The sequence below is a fragment of the Culex pipiens genome, chromosome 2 (genome assembly GCF_016801865.2).
Source record: "Culex pipiens pallens isolate TS chromosome 2, TS_CPP_V2, whole genome shotgun sequence".
NCBI lineage: Eukaryota > Metazoa > Arthropoda > Insecta > Diptera > Culicidae > Culex > Culex pipiens.
Window position 1 is genome coordinate 178828324 of NC_068938.1, and position 18515 is coordinate 178846838.

At 37.3% G+C, this 18515-nt stretch overlaps 1 protein-coding gene across 2 annotated transcripts in view; it reads left to right on the top strand.

Annotated features, from left to right (window-relative positions):
- Positions 1-18113, top strand: part of LOC120414943 (spondin-1) — a 72963-nt gene extending 54850 nt beyond the window's left edge. The window contains exons 1-6 of one of the 2 annotated variants that reach the window (XM_039576275.2): positions 3626-3934; positions 14799-16300; positions 16360-16681; positions 16742-16906; positions 16969-17123; positions 17187-18113. In XM_039576275.2, coding sequence (XP_039432209.1) covers positions 3715-3934; positions 14799-16300; positions 16360-16681; positions 16742-16906; positions 16969-17123; positions 17187-17495 — 2673 coding nt within the window. In that variant the 5' untranslated portion in view covers positions 3626-3714 and the 3' untranslated portion in view covers positions 17496-18113. Of the gene's footprint in view, positions 1-3625; positions 3935-14798; positions 16301-16359; positions 16682-16741; positions 16907-16968 lie in introns of those variants that run through there. The other variant, XM_052707459.1, reaches the window with a different exon arrangement.
- Positions 18114-18515: the final 402 nt, after the last annotated feature.

Here is an 18515-nt window from a genome sequence, read left to right on the forward strand (position 1 = left end):
AATGCATCATACTCATGAATAAATTCCTTCGTGGGACATGATTATAATTCACTATTTCAGGAATTGTTTTTTTTTCTGTGTAAACCGCAGCTGATCTGTCATGACCGGAGTAGCACCTCATTTGGCAGTCAACCATGCCATGCTCGTCAAACATTTTCAAGCTGCAAAGAATGATATTTAACGATTTTTTCTCTGTCACAAATCTGATTCCAATTGAAATCATTTAGCATTTTCCAGCTCTTTATCACTTAACTTTACCGCAAAATTAAATCATCCTGCTTTCGATCATCCCTGATATTAATAACGATACCAGCCTGACAGTGTTCGTACAAAAGAGCTAGAAACAATTGCTCCATGTCCAGGAATTATGGTCTTGTCGAAAAGTGCATCACCAGTGCATCTATCTTCATTTGCACTTGAGAAGGGTTGTTTGGGGTAAAACAAAGAACAAAATTTAAAGTAAAATCATGATTATGATTTATTACAATAACTTGGGTTTGAAGAAAATTGACGTACAGTCATCCCACATATTCGGAACGGTTTCCAGATCGGCCAATGATCAAAAAATCATAGCAAATCGATAATTGAACTTAATGATTCGCTTTCACCTTCATGTGAAAGTTTTTCTTGCAATCTTTCGATTGATGTATAGACTTGCTGTACATTTTTACGATTTATATCATGTTTTTAAAGAAAAACATTGACCCTTGAAAACCACAAATTCGGAACACTTTTTTCCTACGAATGTAAACAAACTTTGGATCCCTCCAGGAGAACATATTTATTACCAAATAATGACTTCACACACTGAAACTAATAAAACTCAAGCTTAGTGATGTTTTGTACATGGTTTGATAACATTTTTGTGAAAATATCAGTTAAATTCAGGTGTTTCACAATTGTGGGAGGCACAATAACATCCCACAATTATGAAACAGGCCATTTGGAGGCAGTGTTTTGCTGCTCTGGACAAAATAGTCTTGGAATGAAGTTTTTTGTTCAAAAAGTACTACTTTGACTAGTGAAATAGCAAGATAATGTCCAAATGAAGGTTCTAAAAATTGTAAGTTCGACAGAAAAGCTACTGACAAATTATCATAAAAGTGTTCCGAATTTGTGGGTGTTCCAAATATGTGGGATGACTGTACCTCGAATGTAGATTCTGTTAACTGAATAATTATCTATTTTTGTTTTGTTTAATCTCTACGAAATTGTGCTTTTTTCCTTAATTTTATTTTTTGTATTTTTTAATCCGGCAGAAACTTTTATGGTGCTTTCGGTATGCCAGAAGAAGCCATTTTGCATCATTAGCTTTTCCATAAAATTTTCCATGCCAATTTGGCAGCTGTCCGTACAAAAATGATATATGAATATTCAAAAATCTGTATCTTTTGAAGGAATTTTTTGATCGATTTAGTGCCTTCGGCAAAGTTGTAAGTATGGATAAGGACTACACTGAAATAAAATGATACACTTTAAAAAAACTTGATGATTTTTAATTTAACTTTTTGTCACTAAAACTTGATTTTCACAAAAACACATTTTTTTTAAATATATGTTATGCCAACTGACAACTTTTCAGAAATTTCCAGGTTGTGCAAAAAAGCTTGCAAAGTTTGACAGTTCGCTTTGAGCATGTCAAATTTTTTAACTTAAATCGTCTGTAACTTACTTGAATCATAAAATATCTTCATGAAACTTTTAGGAGTGATTGAAAATCATCCTTTAAGTTGATTTAATAAATTTTCAGGAATATGAAATTTTGTTATTTTTTACATGTATGTAACCCCTTAAAAATACAAAAATATTTTTTTGAAAAGATCGGAAAATTTCACGAATGTATCATATTTAAACATTGCAAATTGGATCACGGGTTGCTGAGATATCGACATTAGAAAATGGTGAGTTGTTTGGGTGATATTTAGATTTTTTCTGGGTCGTATCAACAATACTAAAAAAAAGGCAAAATGTAGAGAATTTTCTCAGCTTTTCAAAAAAAAAATCAAAAGTGGGCAAGCATGTGCACTTAAAAATGAAAAACTGCGACTATTTTTCAAAAAAATGTTACCTTAAAATGGCTTAAAATTGAAAACGGTGCTCTTCATCAAAATTTCACTAAAGTACTTTTTGATTGCAAGTTCGATTTTACATCGAAAAATTAAGTTGAAAAATTTTGGTGACCAATATTTCGATTTTGAAAAAATCAGTTTTATACAATTCTTAACTCGGTCAAAGATTTTTTGCACAACCTGGAAATTTCTGAAAAGGATGTATTTGATGTTCCCTAAAACATATAAAAAAAAAACAAAATAAATAAAATTGTGTGTTTTTTTTTGCAAAACTAGTTTTAGTGACAAAAAGTTAAATTAAAAATCACCTAAAAATTAACCATGTACCATTATTTTTCAGTGTAGTCCTTATCCATACCTACAACTTTGCCGAAGACACCAAATCGATCAAGAACACCCTTCAACAGATGCAGATTTTTGAATTTTCATAAATCATTTCTGTATGGGCACTGGGGCAGCTGCCAAATTTGTATGGAAAATTATATGGACAAACTATATAAAGTCATATTACACCCCAATGCCCCAACTAGTATCTCTTCTAATGCACCAAACTGATTTCGACAGCGTACCAAAGAGGCATCACACAACCGACAGGCAAGACAACGCCTAGCTATCGGAAGTGGCATCGGTATGACAACGGCGGCGCGGTGTGGCTTCTCTTCTCTATAGCTTGTGGTCCACCTCGAAGGATTTCCTTGAATCTGTGTGGTGTACGGGGATGAATGACATCGACTACAAAGACAAGAGAGCCTAACCGAGGATGGTCGGGAGTCACCCGGGAGGTTCCAGGTGGGAGAAACGTAATCTCTTCCTTTGCTCGATTCATCGTTGTCAACCCGTATTGTTGTCCCGGAACGACCTGTGGAGGAGGAGCAGGGGGTAGGGGTAAAGACATCCGTTTAAGCTGAAGGGAAGGTCTCTGGGGAATCGATCAAGGTGTTGTAATTGTATCATGTTTGTTTTATTTTTAAATTGTATTTCAAAAACTTAATACTTTCGGATTTGGCTACAAGAAAACAGCGATCTGTGAAGAGTTGATTAAAAAACGATCAATGATTTTGCAGAGAATCGCTTTATTGACGTACATGCGAAAAGTTCAAAGAAAGCTCTATTTCAGCTTGTGTCATCTTGGTCCTGGTTTTCGGTTGGTTTCGAAGAAAATTTACCGCTCACAAAGCCATGTGATGATCGTAAGCGATTTTTCTCTGTCGCTTTGGTAGAAGAAAAAAGGGATGGAAATGGAGCATTTCCAATCATTGTCATCCATTGGGATTCAGGTTCTTTTTTTTGTTGCTGAGGCGATGCTTGAAGACTCGAAATGCATGAATAAAAAACTCCGATATAAGAACGGAATTCGATACTTATTGAATTCCTTTTGGTTTCGACCCAACCCCCTGAGGGGGGGTGAAAGAAAGAAAAATGACACCATCAATCATCAGGCATCAATTTGTCGCCCCGTCGTTCAGCTTTTTACGCCCCCAAAATTTGTAGACAACAACAAAGCCATGTTTTATTTATTGACGAATTTATTTCTCTCTCGCCCACTTCTATTGCAGAACCCTCGCAAAAAAAAATCCCAAAGTCGGTCCAAACCCCTGTTCCGGACCGGATGTAGTTCTCAGCCGAGTAGAAGTCGAAACATCCAATGAAGCCTGAAACGATAAAAACGATAACAACGACGAAGACCGCATCGCTGGTTCTGCTGTTGCTGGTGGTGTTGGCCGGCCAGCTGCACCCCGCGTCGGCCGTACGATGTGACCGAACGCCGGAAGGTTCCGGCGCGAGCAAATCCCCCGCCGATGGGCGATTCCGGTTGCGCATCTCCGGCAACCCGGACAAGTACGTGCCGGGCGAGTCGTACACGAGTGAGTACCTTTGATTTTTTTTTGTTACAATGTCAATGGTTCATATTCAAATTTAAAGTAAAACGAGCTTTACTAAAATTTCACAGAGTAGGTGAAATAAATATCCGATTTCTACGACAAAATATGTTCATTCCATGGGAACCTTTTATCAGAATTACACCATGTCTTTGAGCACAAAGTCCCTGTTAACAAACGTTACTGCCGTGTTTAATGGCCTGTTCGAACCTGGTTACAATTTATGTTCATCCATTTAGGTGAAAAATATGTCAAGACATAAACCTAAACCTCACGTGTGGGGCAGCATGTTTATAGCAATCACCCCAAAAACAATTCAAGGGTAATATTTTATTAGGGTTTGCTGGTAAAAAATGTAACCTGAAATCGATGATGTTAAATATTTACTTGGAATTTCTGGAGTTTTTTTTTCAAAGGTCCAATAAACCAAATTTCCAGTTTTTGCTTTTTGGGTGTTTTTGAAACCGCCTTGAGTCAGGGGTTCGACGTAACCCAAATTCAAATGTTTCATCAGAACAACATCACATCTTTGTGGTACTGCTCGGACACCAAACAACACAAAGTCGTTCGAATCAATGCTCCAGTTGATTTCGGGATGGACTCCGGCCCCAATGACCAAAAGAGCAGGACATCGGACCAGAAGAGCCCATCGAGACGGTCATGTCGATGAATAAGTAACGCGTCATAAAATTTCACGACGTGGTTGCCCGCGGTGTGATGGGGCAATAAAACCGAGTTCCTGGTCTTGTGAGTGGTCCCAAGGGGGCCATTTTATGCGGTGGGACAACTCACCGATACGCACTAAAATGTCGTGGTCGTTTGGGATTGTCCGGTTCGATAAATCTGGTTTGTGATTTGGAATTGAATAATTTATTCGATTCGACGTTGCTTATTAGATTAAAATGGGGTTGCAAAAAATAAAAATGCTGAAGCAGTATTGTTCTGTGGATCCATAACGATACAAAAATATCAAAATATCTACGATATAAAAAACACTACACCATCGACACAAAAAATAAACAACACAAAACTATTTGTTTAGCATGTGTCCCTCCGATAGTTTTTGCAGTCCCATATCGATTTTATGGCACATTAAAACAACAGAACGCAAATAAAAATGCAAATAGGAAATCCAATCCTTGCTATGTCCAGTAGAAGCAAACATACCAACCATATTGAAGTTTGGTGTGCTCGCAAAACATTCATTTTTATTGCGATTGTATGATCCTTAAACATTTAGAGCACGTCGTTAAGCCACTTTAGTGTGGAGCTCGAAGAATAGTTTTTAGGAGAAATTCGTTATTGTTTCAGGATTAACTTTTTTAGCTCGATAGTTAAATTCAATTCATATTAATGAAACAAAATAAATAACTACAAAACCTCACTGGAAACACCAGTATTGCTTCGTTAAATATTCTAACATTAAACGAATTATTGATTTGGTGTATTTAAAACCTGAAGACAAACAAAACCAAGCAATATATTTTTCTATTTTCTCATTTTCTCTAAAGTTCTCATAAATATTTAATGAATTTGTAATAATTGTAGTATAATAATGTTAATATTTTTTTGATAGCTAACAACAAATGGCACTAAATTGTCTCATCAAAATATCTTCATAAATTAAAATTTAAAATCTACAACTTATTTGCCATAAACATCCCTTTGATAAATTCCATACAGTCATGCCCCGGTTTTGATTCGTTCAGCTGCCTCGGATAAGCACGGCTCAGTGCTTAACTGAAGCCCAGAGCACGAATGCACTTAAAATTACATGAAAATTTTCACAAAAATACGTATTTTTCCAGTATTTTGAAAATGCAATGTTCTTCGAAAAAATACTCAAAATTATTGTTATTGCAATATGGGTATCAAATGATCGGGATATTTCAAACATTTCAAATGCTATAATTTTTTTTGAAAATACTAAAAAAAATCGCAAAACTACGTATTTTTGAAAAAAAAATTTAGTTTTTTACAATATGGGTATCAAACGATCGGAATTTATTCCTCCATTTCGATATTTATAACACATTTTTTTGAAAATTTTAAAAAATTTCACAAAACTATGTATTTATGTATTTTTTTTTCGGTATCAAATGATTGGAATGTTTCATACATGTAAAATAAATATTATTTTTAAATGCTGAAAATTTTCACGAAACTACATTTTTTCGAAAAAAAAACACTCAAGATTTCAGTTTTTAACAATATGGATATCAAACGATGGAGATTTTTTATATAATTCGAAAGTTGAAACAAAATTGTATATTAATACTCAAACTTTTCACAAAACTACGTATTTTCGAAAAAAATCAGTTTCAGTTTCAAAATTTCAGTTTATTACAATATGGGTATCAAATGATCCAGATATTTTAATAATTTTTTATTATATATATTTTTTCAATTACCCAATTTTTTTACAAAACTACGTACTTTCTAAAAAATAAACTTGGTTAGATCTATCTGAACTAAAATTTTAAAATTTTGCCTTCTATTCAACAATAATTAAATACGCGCTGATCCCTGTTTGCGCGAGGGCTATCACCACCTAATACCCGGGACTGAGATAAGCTGTATCAGCATAACCCAAGTCTGATACAAACTATACTTTCCCATAATTTCGCTGCCGGCCAGCAGCGGGTATTGGATTGGACCGCACACAAACACACACTACGTACTTTCTAAAAACTACTCAAAATTTCAAAGTTTCATAATTTATTGCATTCGCAACGTTGAAAAAAATCCGAGCATTTGTTACCCAACTGATTTTTTTTAATACGGAAAATTTTGAGTATTTTCAAAAAGGTTGTTATTACATTCAAAATGAAAGAAAATTTCCGGATCATTTGATTCCCATATTGTGAAAAACTAAAAATCATTGGTTATTTTTTTCGAAAATGCGTAGTTTTGAGTGTTTTCAAAAACTGTTATTATCACAATCCAAACGTTTGAAAAAGTCCCGATCATTTATAAACATATTCCAAAAAAACTGAAATTTAGAGTATTTTATTCGAAAATACGTATTTTAGTGAAAATTTTCAGTATTTTCAAACAAAAATTATGACATTCGAAATGTATGACAAAAACACGATCATTTCGTACCCATATTGCAATAACAAATATTTTTTAGAGTAAAAAATTGCATTTTCGAAATTCCAAAACATTTTATTTTTTTTATGTTTGCATGACTTTTCATTCGATTATAGTCAATGTATCCCATATAACCAAAATCCCATAAGCTCTGTGCTTTAGTTATGCACGCCTCGGTTTTACATCCCCCACATGCGGTGCTAAACCGAGGCATGACTGTACAATGTTGCGAGATAGTCAAACAAAATGGGCTTCTGAATTTCCGAAAATATGTATCTTGAAAAAAGATTTTCTGATAGATTTGGTGTTTTCGATAAAATTATAGGTCATTGTTATGACTTTAAAAAAATATAAGAACAAGTAAAAAAAACCCTAAACTTAATATTTTACTTTTTATAACTAAAAGTTAAATCAGCAAATTACATATTTTTCATCTTCGAAATTTTTTTTAACGGGACTAAAACCAGCATCTTTTTAGCTAGAGTTTAGGATGGAGCAAAATCTGATACCGGAGATAGGGATTCTTAAAAACTATGATTTTTTGGATAAATCGAAAAAAAATGTCAAATTGAATTTAGAAAATCATCTTAAAATACCAAATCAAATTTGAAATCGAAAATAACTTTATGAATATTACTGAATGATAAATAGTCGAAAAATAGAAAGGTTTTTTCTTGAATTAAGTTTTTTAGACAGCACTTTAAAAAATAGGTTCGCATTTTTTTTTATTTGATAAAAGGCGGGGTGACTTGACAGTCACCTAGCTTCTTTCAAAATTGTACAAATTGAATTGATTTCGTCAAACTGACTGGTTATTTTCACTATTTCTTTGAAATGTTTGAGTTGATAAAGCAAACCAAATTATTAGATTTTTTTATGTTCTAAAAGACCTTTTTTGATCTCCGACAAAAACCGTTACATTGATAAAGCTAGTTAATTGTTCGATTTTAATGAGCTCACGAAATTGATTTACGTAATCGAAAAGTTATTTAATTTTTGTTGGAGGACCACCCTGACGATGCCACGAATCGTCTGCGATGGTTCACTGCGTGACAGCTGTCATGCTCGTCGATGCTGACGTGGATCGAGAGAGAGGAGTAAGTAATCGTCGATCACTTCCTTTGAGGCCACTGCCCGCCACGTTTTTCTCTAATTTTTTTTGAAGCAGTTTTTTATAAAGTTTTAATAGTTTTGTTGTGATTAATTCACCTCGTTTATATCACAACAATTTTGAAATTTTAGCCCGAATTTTACATGGTAAGCATTTGTGAATACTTACAGGAAACCTAAAATAACTCTTTTTCCAATATGTGTTTTGAATTCAAAAATTAGTTTATTTTTCCAAAGCAAAAAAATCTTTTCTAAGTCAACAATAAGTTACAAACTAATGTTAATATCAAAACATATTTAAACTAACAATTAATGTTTATGTTATTTCTGGAAAATAATGTAGTATTTTGAACCATGTTCATAACTTCTTAATTTTTATTTTAAATTTTGTTTCCTTAATTAGCTGATGGTTTGATCCTAAACTAAACAATATGTATAATAGAAGCAGTGCTGAAATTTATGTATGCTAATCTGAATTGCAAATTTTCTGTAATTTAAAAATGTTGCGTTTCTTGATATAATAAGGGTCATGATTCTAAATTTATCTTGCAGTTCTAATCATTACACTGACCTAAAAAAATGACATTAATGACTGTGCAGGCTCAACTCGTGAGGTAGCATGAATTTTTGGGTCCCCGGAAACACGTGCACTTTGATTTTTTCAAAAATATTAAGAAAGGGCCGAATTATTTTTTCCAAAGTTTGTATGAAGAATTAGGGCGGTTCATTGCTCTTGCATACAACTAAAAGTTTCATGCAATATGTAGGAGAACCGAACCGCACTAATTCTCCGTACAAACTTTGGAGAAAAACCATTCGGCCTGTCTAATTTTTTTTAAAAAATTCAAGTTGCACGTGTTTCTGGGGACCCAAAGTTCATGCTTACCCTCGAGTTGAGTCTGAGCAGAAATTTTGTTGGTCGGTGTTATTAACACTTGTAGCCCCAACGGGGTCAAAAAAGTTGGAAATGCAATTTCACTGGCTCTTTAAACACATGGAATAAAAGTTGGAAATGCCTTTATCATTGTAACTTAGGGTAGCCGCATCTGTGTTGGATCTACCTTTTTGTAGACGATTCTTGACATTCTTCCGGATCGAACGCAACAATAATAATCCAAATCGGTTGATTCCAACATTTCCAACTATTTTGACCCCCTTCGTGCTTCGCCTAAATTTTGACCCCGTTGGTGCTACAAGTGTTAAACGAAATTTTTAACTTAAATTACTGACATAAACTTGACTGCACGGAGAAAAAAGAGTTCCCAAAATCGTGAACACGCGTTCATGAAAATGAGAACCACGAACAAAGTGTTCAAATCGCATGGTACGATTTTCAATTTTGAGAACTCTTTTTTTCTGTACATGCTTTCCAGAGGCCATAAAACATAGAAGTAAACTAATAGAATATTCTACAAAGTCCTCAAACATTCCGCGATATAAATTATTTCCAATGCTGAGCAATTGATCCTCCCCAACTTTTTCCTGGTTATTAAACTTGTTCACTTGAAACCAAAAACATCCAAAACTTGCCTCAAACCAATTTCAAAATGCAAAATAACTCCATAAATTTCACCCATGTTTACCAAACAAACTTTCCCGACAGCGCGGTGTCAACTCTAGAGCTTTTCCTATAAAGTTCGCCCGTTCCACCCAAAGCCCACCGCCAACTGCATTGGAAAAATTTAAATTTCAGATTATGATCCGTTCCAGTGCCGAGCTAAACTACTTTCCCCGCGGCGCCCTTCGCAGACCACCACCATCATCAGTCTAGCGAGATCCGATCCACCGAATCCGTGCGCCTCGCACTGACGGGTCATAAATTTTGACCTTTTTACTCGAGCAAATCGGTTTCGTTTTTTCACAGTTCCCGAGAATATTTGTGCGAGTATGTTTGCGGAATATGTGCGACCCACTTCATCATGAAAAGTATGTAAATTTCCCCGCGTCTGCCTCGGGATTTTCCCGGCCGTTTTTCCCTCCGCACGGGGCTGGTTGAAAAATTCACCATGAGCATGATAATGGCCTTGGCCCAGCCAGTTGGGATATGTTTTTTTCCTCTGGTGGCCCCTTTTTGGATATCATATGAACAATTCTCTGGAATAAAAATATACTTAACAAAACGAATTTTGAATATCAACGTTTGGTTTTACATATTTTTAATTTTTAATATGAACAACATATTTATAATATTTTTTTTTATTCTCAGCGAAATTCACTCAACTAAATAGCATTCTTTGACAATTACATTTTTAAAACGCTGATTGCACACAGAATTGCTGATGGGAGGAATTCGACTCTCGATGGATCAAAATTTTTTGTTACCATGACCTTAAACGGAATCTGGTCATATATGAACCCTGGTTGGGCGATATGAAGTGTTTCTGTGTGTGCAATATGAATGGTTAAAAACAGTAAAATACTCTCTTTCAGGTCTCATACTAGCTACTAGCTAGCACTACTAGTCTTCAGCTCAAACTAAGTTCGTAAAATCATGAACGAATGCCATGAAATTGCTTCCAGATGCCTCAAAACAATGTTATCTTAGCCAATGATTTGATCTGTACACAAGGGCCTCAGTTTATGATTAAATATTTTCATTCAGTAAAAACACAATGTGTGTTTCTATTGCAAGTCAATTGCAAACAATCTGTTGGAGTTTTTCCAGTTAACATGAATTCCGATTCAACAAAACTCATATATCATATCATCGTAATCGTGCTATATTGTCGCATGTCGAGTTTGGACCAAGTTGAGATTCCCAACATTCTATATCAATCCTGAGATATTCAACATAAACTGTAAAAAAAAAACGAATTTTTGATTATGACTCGGGATTGAAGCAACCAAATGTCTGGACAATACACAAATCGGTCAGCCAAACAAAACGTTTTTTCATTGTTTTCTTTGCGTGCTCCATTTTTTGTCAAACATTAAAACGCCCATTTTTTCTTGGAGCGTCAAAATGCGACAAGATAGCACTATCACGTCGATATGTTCTCTCTGTTTGGATTTGATTTGAATTGCAAATAAACGTTCTGTTTGACTAGACCTGCGGATGTGGGATGGAATAAATCATCTGCCTTATGATACAAAGATAGGCCCTTTTTTGTTTGCTTTTGCTGGACGTACCGGAAATGATTTTATTATGTTATTGTTATTGTATCGGAATCCGGAAGGCATGCTAATCAATTCATATCGGAACTTCAGATTCTATTCGTAGAATTTAAAAGTTTCAAGTTGATGTTTGTTTTCAAATAAAAAAAAATATCAAAAATACTTTTAAAATATAAACATAAAAATAAATCTTCACGGTTTTATGATGAAATTATGAATACTTCCTTTTCTTAAATTTAAAAAGTTTGATAACAAAAATTTGCTACAGACGTTTCATTTAGGTGAACATGAACATTTCAGTAACACCTTAAAAAAAAATCTCATTCCAACTCACTTGCAACTGATTGCAAAGAAGGTACAAACAAGACCAGAAGTACTTAACCTACTACTAACATTTTATTGCTTCCAAAAAATATTGCCATTTAAGTATTTTTTCCCTCTTTCCAATTAATACCACTCTGAATTGTTCATTTCAAGTCAAAGTCCTGCAAAATCAATTGGTTTTAAATTCCAAGCTGAATTTTCAAAAATATTAAAACTAAACATGACCAAAGAGAAAAAGTGGGCCTTAGATTTCCAACATCTTATCCACGGGGTTTATCAATGTCCCTGTAACAAAATGCTTGCACAAATTTGCAAAGTGTCTCAGAATTTTTTGCATAGTTTTTCTGTAGGTTTTCCGTGTTTTTTTTTAACATAGAAATTCATTTGAAGTATTTTAGATTATGATTTATCTCTATCTAGATAATCGTTGCAAATGTATTTTCAACATGATTGTTGTGCCAAGAATTTTCTTTTCTAAATGTATTTATTAAATCATTTTTTATTTGAAAAAAAAACACTTCTGAAAACTAAAAGTCAGATTTTCAAAATTTAAGAGCAAAAAGTATCAAAATACTTTATAGATTATACAGTTCTGCACCTGTCACAAATTTGCTTTCAATTAATGAATTCAAACAAATATTTTTTTTCTCGTGTTTTAGGTTTTTTGTGTTCCATAATGTTTATTAATAATTTTGCAATCAATTCTACGGTGCTTACATAAAAATATAAAATTAAACCAATAATATTTTTTGGCGAAACTTTGAAAAAAAATCATTTTCGATTCGACTTAGTATTTCAATAAAAATTTTAATTAAAACCAATAATATTTTTGAGGAAATTCAGAAAAAAAATCAATATTCGATTTGTTGGATTTCGATGAATTTCGGTATGCCCAAAGAAGCCATTTTGCATCATTAGTATGTCCATATATTTTTCCATACAAATCTGGCAGCTGCCCATACAAAAATGATGCTCAATTCATTTTAAAACACTTTTTTCATTCAAATGTTGAAACCTAGGCTTGTAACTTCAAAAAAAAATAAAAAAGTGTTTTTTGCAAATCAAGTTTTAGTGACAAAAAGTGAAATTAAAAATCACCAAAAAAATTTTACGGTTTATCATGTTTTTTTTTCCAGTATAGTCCATATCCATACCTACAACTTTGCCTAAGACACTGAATCGATCAAAAAATTCCTTCAAAAGATACAGATTTTATGATTTTCACATAACATTTTTGTATGGGCAGCTGCCAGATTTGTATGGAAAATTATATGGACAAACTTTGGCTTCTTTTGGCATACCGAAGGCACCAAAAAAAGTTTCAGCCGGATTAAAAAATGCAAAAATTAAAAAAGGCAATTTTTCAACAAAATTATAATTTGCATCTCCAAAACTGTTTCAGAGCTGAACATATATTTTTAAGCTAAAAAATCATCAAATTGATCTGCTTTAGTCAATCAAGAATTTTCTTCTGACATAGTTTCCTTGGTAAATAGTACATTATTGCTAAACATGCAAGTGTGACAACACAGCACTCTCTCGAAGAATTGACAATTTATGGCACAAACATGGACAGAATTAACACTAAAAGCAAATAAAAATAAAACCATTTGCAAAATCATTTTCCTCAACCACGGATTTGATTTTCATTTACTCGAACAACTTTAATGGCCCCATCAAAGCCATTCAAAATCCCATAAGCGACGACCCTTCCAGCAATGTCCCTGTCTTTCGATTTACCAAAGCGACAGAAAAAAAACCGCTCCATCCCAAAACAAACCCATTTCTACCCAAGTGCCACTTCCGTTTCAAATTTTCTCCCGGATAACTAAAGTCATTACCATTATTGCTTTCCGATCATTTATTTTTACCCTGTCGGTGCCATCAGCTCCCTACTGGAGGATAGGAACTGGGTCTTGCCAGGGTGAATCCAACATAAAACAAACCATTTGCTAGTGTTTATTGAAATGAGATTACGTGGTGGTATGCGAATCTATAAAAATAACCATGAGCGTAGCAATTTGGCAAAAGTTTGAGGTTTAAATTCTGCTTTATTTTTTTAAATTAAGGATTTGTATTCAAAATAGTTATTGCAAATATAATTGAAAATCACATTTTTATCTGATCAAAAGCAATCAATCGCAAATGACGCCACTGGTCCAGCTATAAATCCGTTTTAGCAATACACTCGCACCAGCGCAGCAATTTTCCCTCTGTTAAAGAGCTCTTTGTTCGCCTTAATGGAAAAGTCATTTCCACGCCCGGGATAATTGTCAATTAAAACAGTAAAACACAAAAAAACGCTGAGATATGAAATAAAGAGTAAAATCAGCAAGCAACCCAATTACAATAAAAGGGGAGAGGAGAAAAAGGATTGGGGAAAGGGGATGACAGCATCAGAAATCGGTTGATGAGTTGTAAAATGCTTTTTCATGTGAAATGAGGGAAAAATCGTGTTTAAGGTAAAATGAGCTATTATTGTTTTCTTTTTTCTAGCATGTTTCCAAGAAACCGCTGGCAAACATTGAATGACGTATTGTAAGGAGCACCACCTTAATTTTTTTTTTTACTGGGTTTATTTATTTGGGTCAACTTAACTCAACTCTGTTTTCTGTATCGGACCTTTCCATTTCAGGACATGTTTTTTCAGTACCATAAAATATTTCGATTTTATTGTTTTTTTGAATAACACTCATTATAGTCATCTTTTTATTTTGGAACAAATTCGGAAAAATTTGCAATTTTATTAGTTGGATTTGTACAAGAAAAAAATGTTGCAAGACATTTAATTAAAAATGCACTCTTTCAAAAACTTATAAAACTTTTTGGTTATTCACAATTCCAGTGTTGGCATTCTCGCACTCTCGCGATAAAAATCATCTCTCTCGAGTTCTCGCCGCGAGTCCCGAGCTGCCAAGAGCAACTCGCCGATTGCCCGTTCTCTCTTCGGCTCGCAAACGGGCGAGCTCGCTGGAAGTAAAACCAGATCGAAACGAAAATAAAAACAGCACAACTATTGAAGTTACACATCTTTACCATTGTGTCATTCACATTCATAAACCTGATAAACAAATTGCCTTTTTTTGGAACTAATGGCTAGCACGAGGTGCTCGTGAGCGCTCGTGGCGAGTGAGAAAACCATTCCTTCTTCTCACTCGAATCCCAACACTGCACAATTCTCAATGCATTTCATTTCTTCTCCTTCCAGTCAGCCTGGTCGGCATCCGGTCGATGCAGGTGCCGCACAAATTTTCCGGATTCTTCCTGGCCGCCGAAAAGGAACTGTCGCTAAACCGTCCGGAGCTGCAGGGCAACAACGGTGGCAACGGTCTGCACAACGTGGGCACTTTCCACCTGTTGGGCGATGCGCTGACCAAGTTCAGCGAGCGCTGCCCGAACGCGGTCACCCAGACCAGTTCGATTCCGAAGAGTGAGATTCAGGTCAATTGGATTGCACCTCCGGCCGGAAGTGGGTGCATTGCGATTCGGGCTACCGTTGTGGAGCATCGGGACGTGTGGTACATGGACGACGGTCCGCTGAGCAAGATCTTCTGCGAGGACGAAGCGGATTCGGTGGACACGCAGCCGCCGGTACTGAAGGAGTGCTGCGCTTGTGATGAGGCCAAGTACGAGTTGACGTTTGAGGGACTGTGGTCTCGGCATACCCATCCGAAGGATTTTCCGTCGAACGGGTGGTTGACCAGGTTCAGCGACGTGATTGGAGCTTCGCATACTGTGGACTACCGGTTCTGGGAGTACGGACAGGTGGCAAGTGAGGGACTTAAGCAGGTCGCGGAACATGGTTCGACGCGAATGCTTGAGAGCGAACTCAAGAATCAGAGTGACAAGATTCGAACGATTATCAAGGCACGTGGAATCTCTTATCCGAATGTGACTGGGAAAACGTTTGCGGTGTTCCGGGTGGACTCCAACCACCATCTGGTGTCGATCGTGTCGATGCTGGATCCTTCACCGGATTGGATTGTCGGGGTGTCCGGATTGGAGCTTTGCCTCACGAACTGCTCTTGGATCGAGAACAAGATATTGAATCTCTACCCGTGGGACGCCGGTACCGACAGTGGTCCGACATACATCTCTCCGGATCAGCCAACGAATCCTCCGGATGCGATCCGCCGGATCAAGTCCAACTATCCGAACGACCCTCGATCGCCGTTCTACGAGCCAAGTGGAGCCGAGATGAAGCCTCTGGCTAGGATTTACCTGTCGCGACAAAGACTGTACGAGAAGAACTGCGACTCGGACAACGAGGAAGAAAACGAGAACAAGCAGGCCTGCGAGACGGATTCCTGGGGTGAGTGGACCGAGTGCAGCTCGCGGTGCGGCAAGGGCAAGCAGACCCGACGTCGCACGTACAAGTACCCGAACAAGGCCAAACAAGGCGACTGCAAGAAGAAGCTGTTCGATCGCCGTCCGTGCGTCGGATCCGAACGGGACTGCGACTACCAGACGAGCCAGGAGCTGGACGAACGCTACCAGAGCGATCCGGAGTGCGAGCTGACCGAGTGGGGACCGTGGAGCGAGTGCAGCACACCCTGCGGAAAGGGCAACAAGACCCGCTCAAGGAAATACAAGAAGAAAGGAGCCCGCAAGAAGTGCGAACGGATGCCGAATCCACCGCTGCTGCAGCAGACTGTACCGTGCAGTGAGGAGTGCGCTGGAGATATTTCCCAAGCTGTTAGGAGTGCCGATGTAGGTTGAGACAACGATCATGTTGACGACTTTTTAAACGATTCTTTCCCATTGAACAGAACAACCCGATGTGCAAGATGACCCAGTGGTCCGAGTGGGGACCGTGCAGCGTGACGTGCGGCCTTGGTCGGCGGATGCGAACCCGGATGCCGATCAGCAAGGCGCTGAACACGCGGCTGCACCACAAGCGCTTCGTCAACTATTACCTGACGAAGCAACGACCGAGCGAAGACGACGACGATGAGGAAGAGGACGAAGAAGATGGGGACAACAGCCTGCAGATCATGGACGCGAACGATCCGTGCTACGGCATGGACACCGTCGAGGAGGTTCTCTGCGGACATGATCTGCCGGCTTGCGATGGGCTGTACGGAGTGCCGGGTAAGAGGGATTCGGGAGATTTATTTTTGTAGTTTGTTCAATGCAATTGTTTTAATACAGAGCTCTGCTTCCTGGAACCGAAGCCGGGTCACTGTCGGGATTCGCAGACGCGGTGGTACTTTGACAGCGAAAAGAATGACTGCTCGATCCTGTTCTTCACCGGCTGCGGAGGCAACAACAACAACTTTATGTCCCGCGAGGACTGTCTGGACACGTGCAGTAAAGGTAGGTCGGACGACAACCTGGAAAAATCCCGAAAGCTGATTCGTTCATTGTTTCCCAACTAGATCGCAAATTCACCAACATCCCGATCCGCGACCAGAAGAGCAGCTCCGACTTCTCCGCCGACTTCAAGCAGGACTGCAAAACGTCCCACTGGAAGCGTGGCCCGTGCAACGCGACCTGCGGCGAGGGCTTCCGCACCAAGAGCAGAACCATTCTCGTAAGTCCCCCACAACCCCATTTACCAAACATTCCTAGATCTTACGACGACGCGAAATTCCAGGTTCATCCCGCCAACGGTGGCCAGCGCTGCCCGCGGAAGCTGCGCAAGCTCGAGCGCTGCTTCGTCCACTGCGACTCGTCCCGGCACGACACGAACCCGTCGTGGGGCCCCAGCACCCGCTACTCGCCGGAACCGATCGAGTGCGAGTACTCGGCCTGGTCGGCGTGGTCACCGTGCAGCAAGACGTGCGGCGACTTTGCCGTCCAGCAGCGCACCCGGTACGTGCTGAACCCGGAGAACGCCCGGTACTGTCCGCACCGGCTCGAGGAGCGGAAATGTGATATAATGCCTTGCTTGCTGGGCAATTGAGGAGGAGGAGGAGAATTTTCGGGGAAGGAGGCGAGAAGATTATGTTTCAACTTTTCGCAATATTACTTATTTTAGCGCGCACACACAAACAGACAACACACAACCATGTATTTATGCACTCTTTCACGGATGCAGTTTAAAACGCAACTTAGTTTACTGGCGATGTTTCGACACGCCAGCAAAGTTAGAACACATATGAGCGGAATTTTGACGAGCTAGACTTAGTTTGGAACGGTGACGTGGTTTTAGGAGCAGATTAATGTTGATTTTAACAGCCACTTGGCTAATGAACAGATGTAACCAGAAATATCACACACACTCACAAGATGTAAGTAAAGTAGGGAAGCAACTTTTGTACACACATTAGAGCAGCCAAAAACAATGCTTCAAATTGGAACATTCGATGTAATTTGAGAAATGAACAATAAAAAAACAACACACACAATTGAAAAAAATATTCAAAACAGTGAACGAAGTTTATTTGTATATAGCTATTGGTTTTTGTGCATGCCGAAATAAATAAAGCAACAATGTAATTCACACCTGCATAAAACCAGATGAAATCAAAGTGATGTTACAATAAAAATTTGGATCGATGGATGGCAATACATATTGGAACTTGGATGTTTTAATTAACAAGAAAGAAAGTCCAAAGTGGTGCAGCTAAAACGTTTTCGCTTAACTTTTATTAATTCAAATTCCATAACTAATATAAATTGATGATTATTTTTCATTATATTATTTTACTCTCACTTTTTTCATCCAAGTGTTGAAAACTAGGCTTGTAATTTCATTTTTTATATTTTTTTATTTTTTTTTTATGAATATTTTAATCAATACTGATTTTTTCAAAAAATCGAAATTTTGAAAAAGTGCACCGTTTTTAAGTTATAGCCATTTTTAGGTGACTTTTTCGAAAATAGTCGCAGTTTTTCATTTTTTTTTAATTAGTGCACATGTTTGTCCACCTTAGAAAAATATTTTTTTTTGAAAAGCTAAGAAAACTATCTATATTTTGCT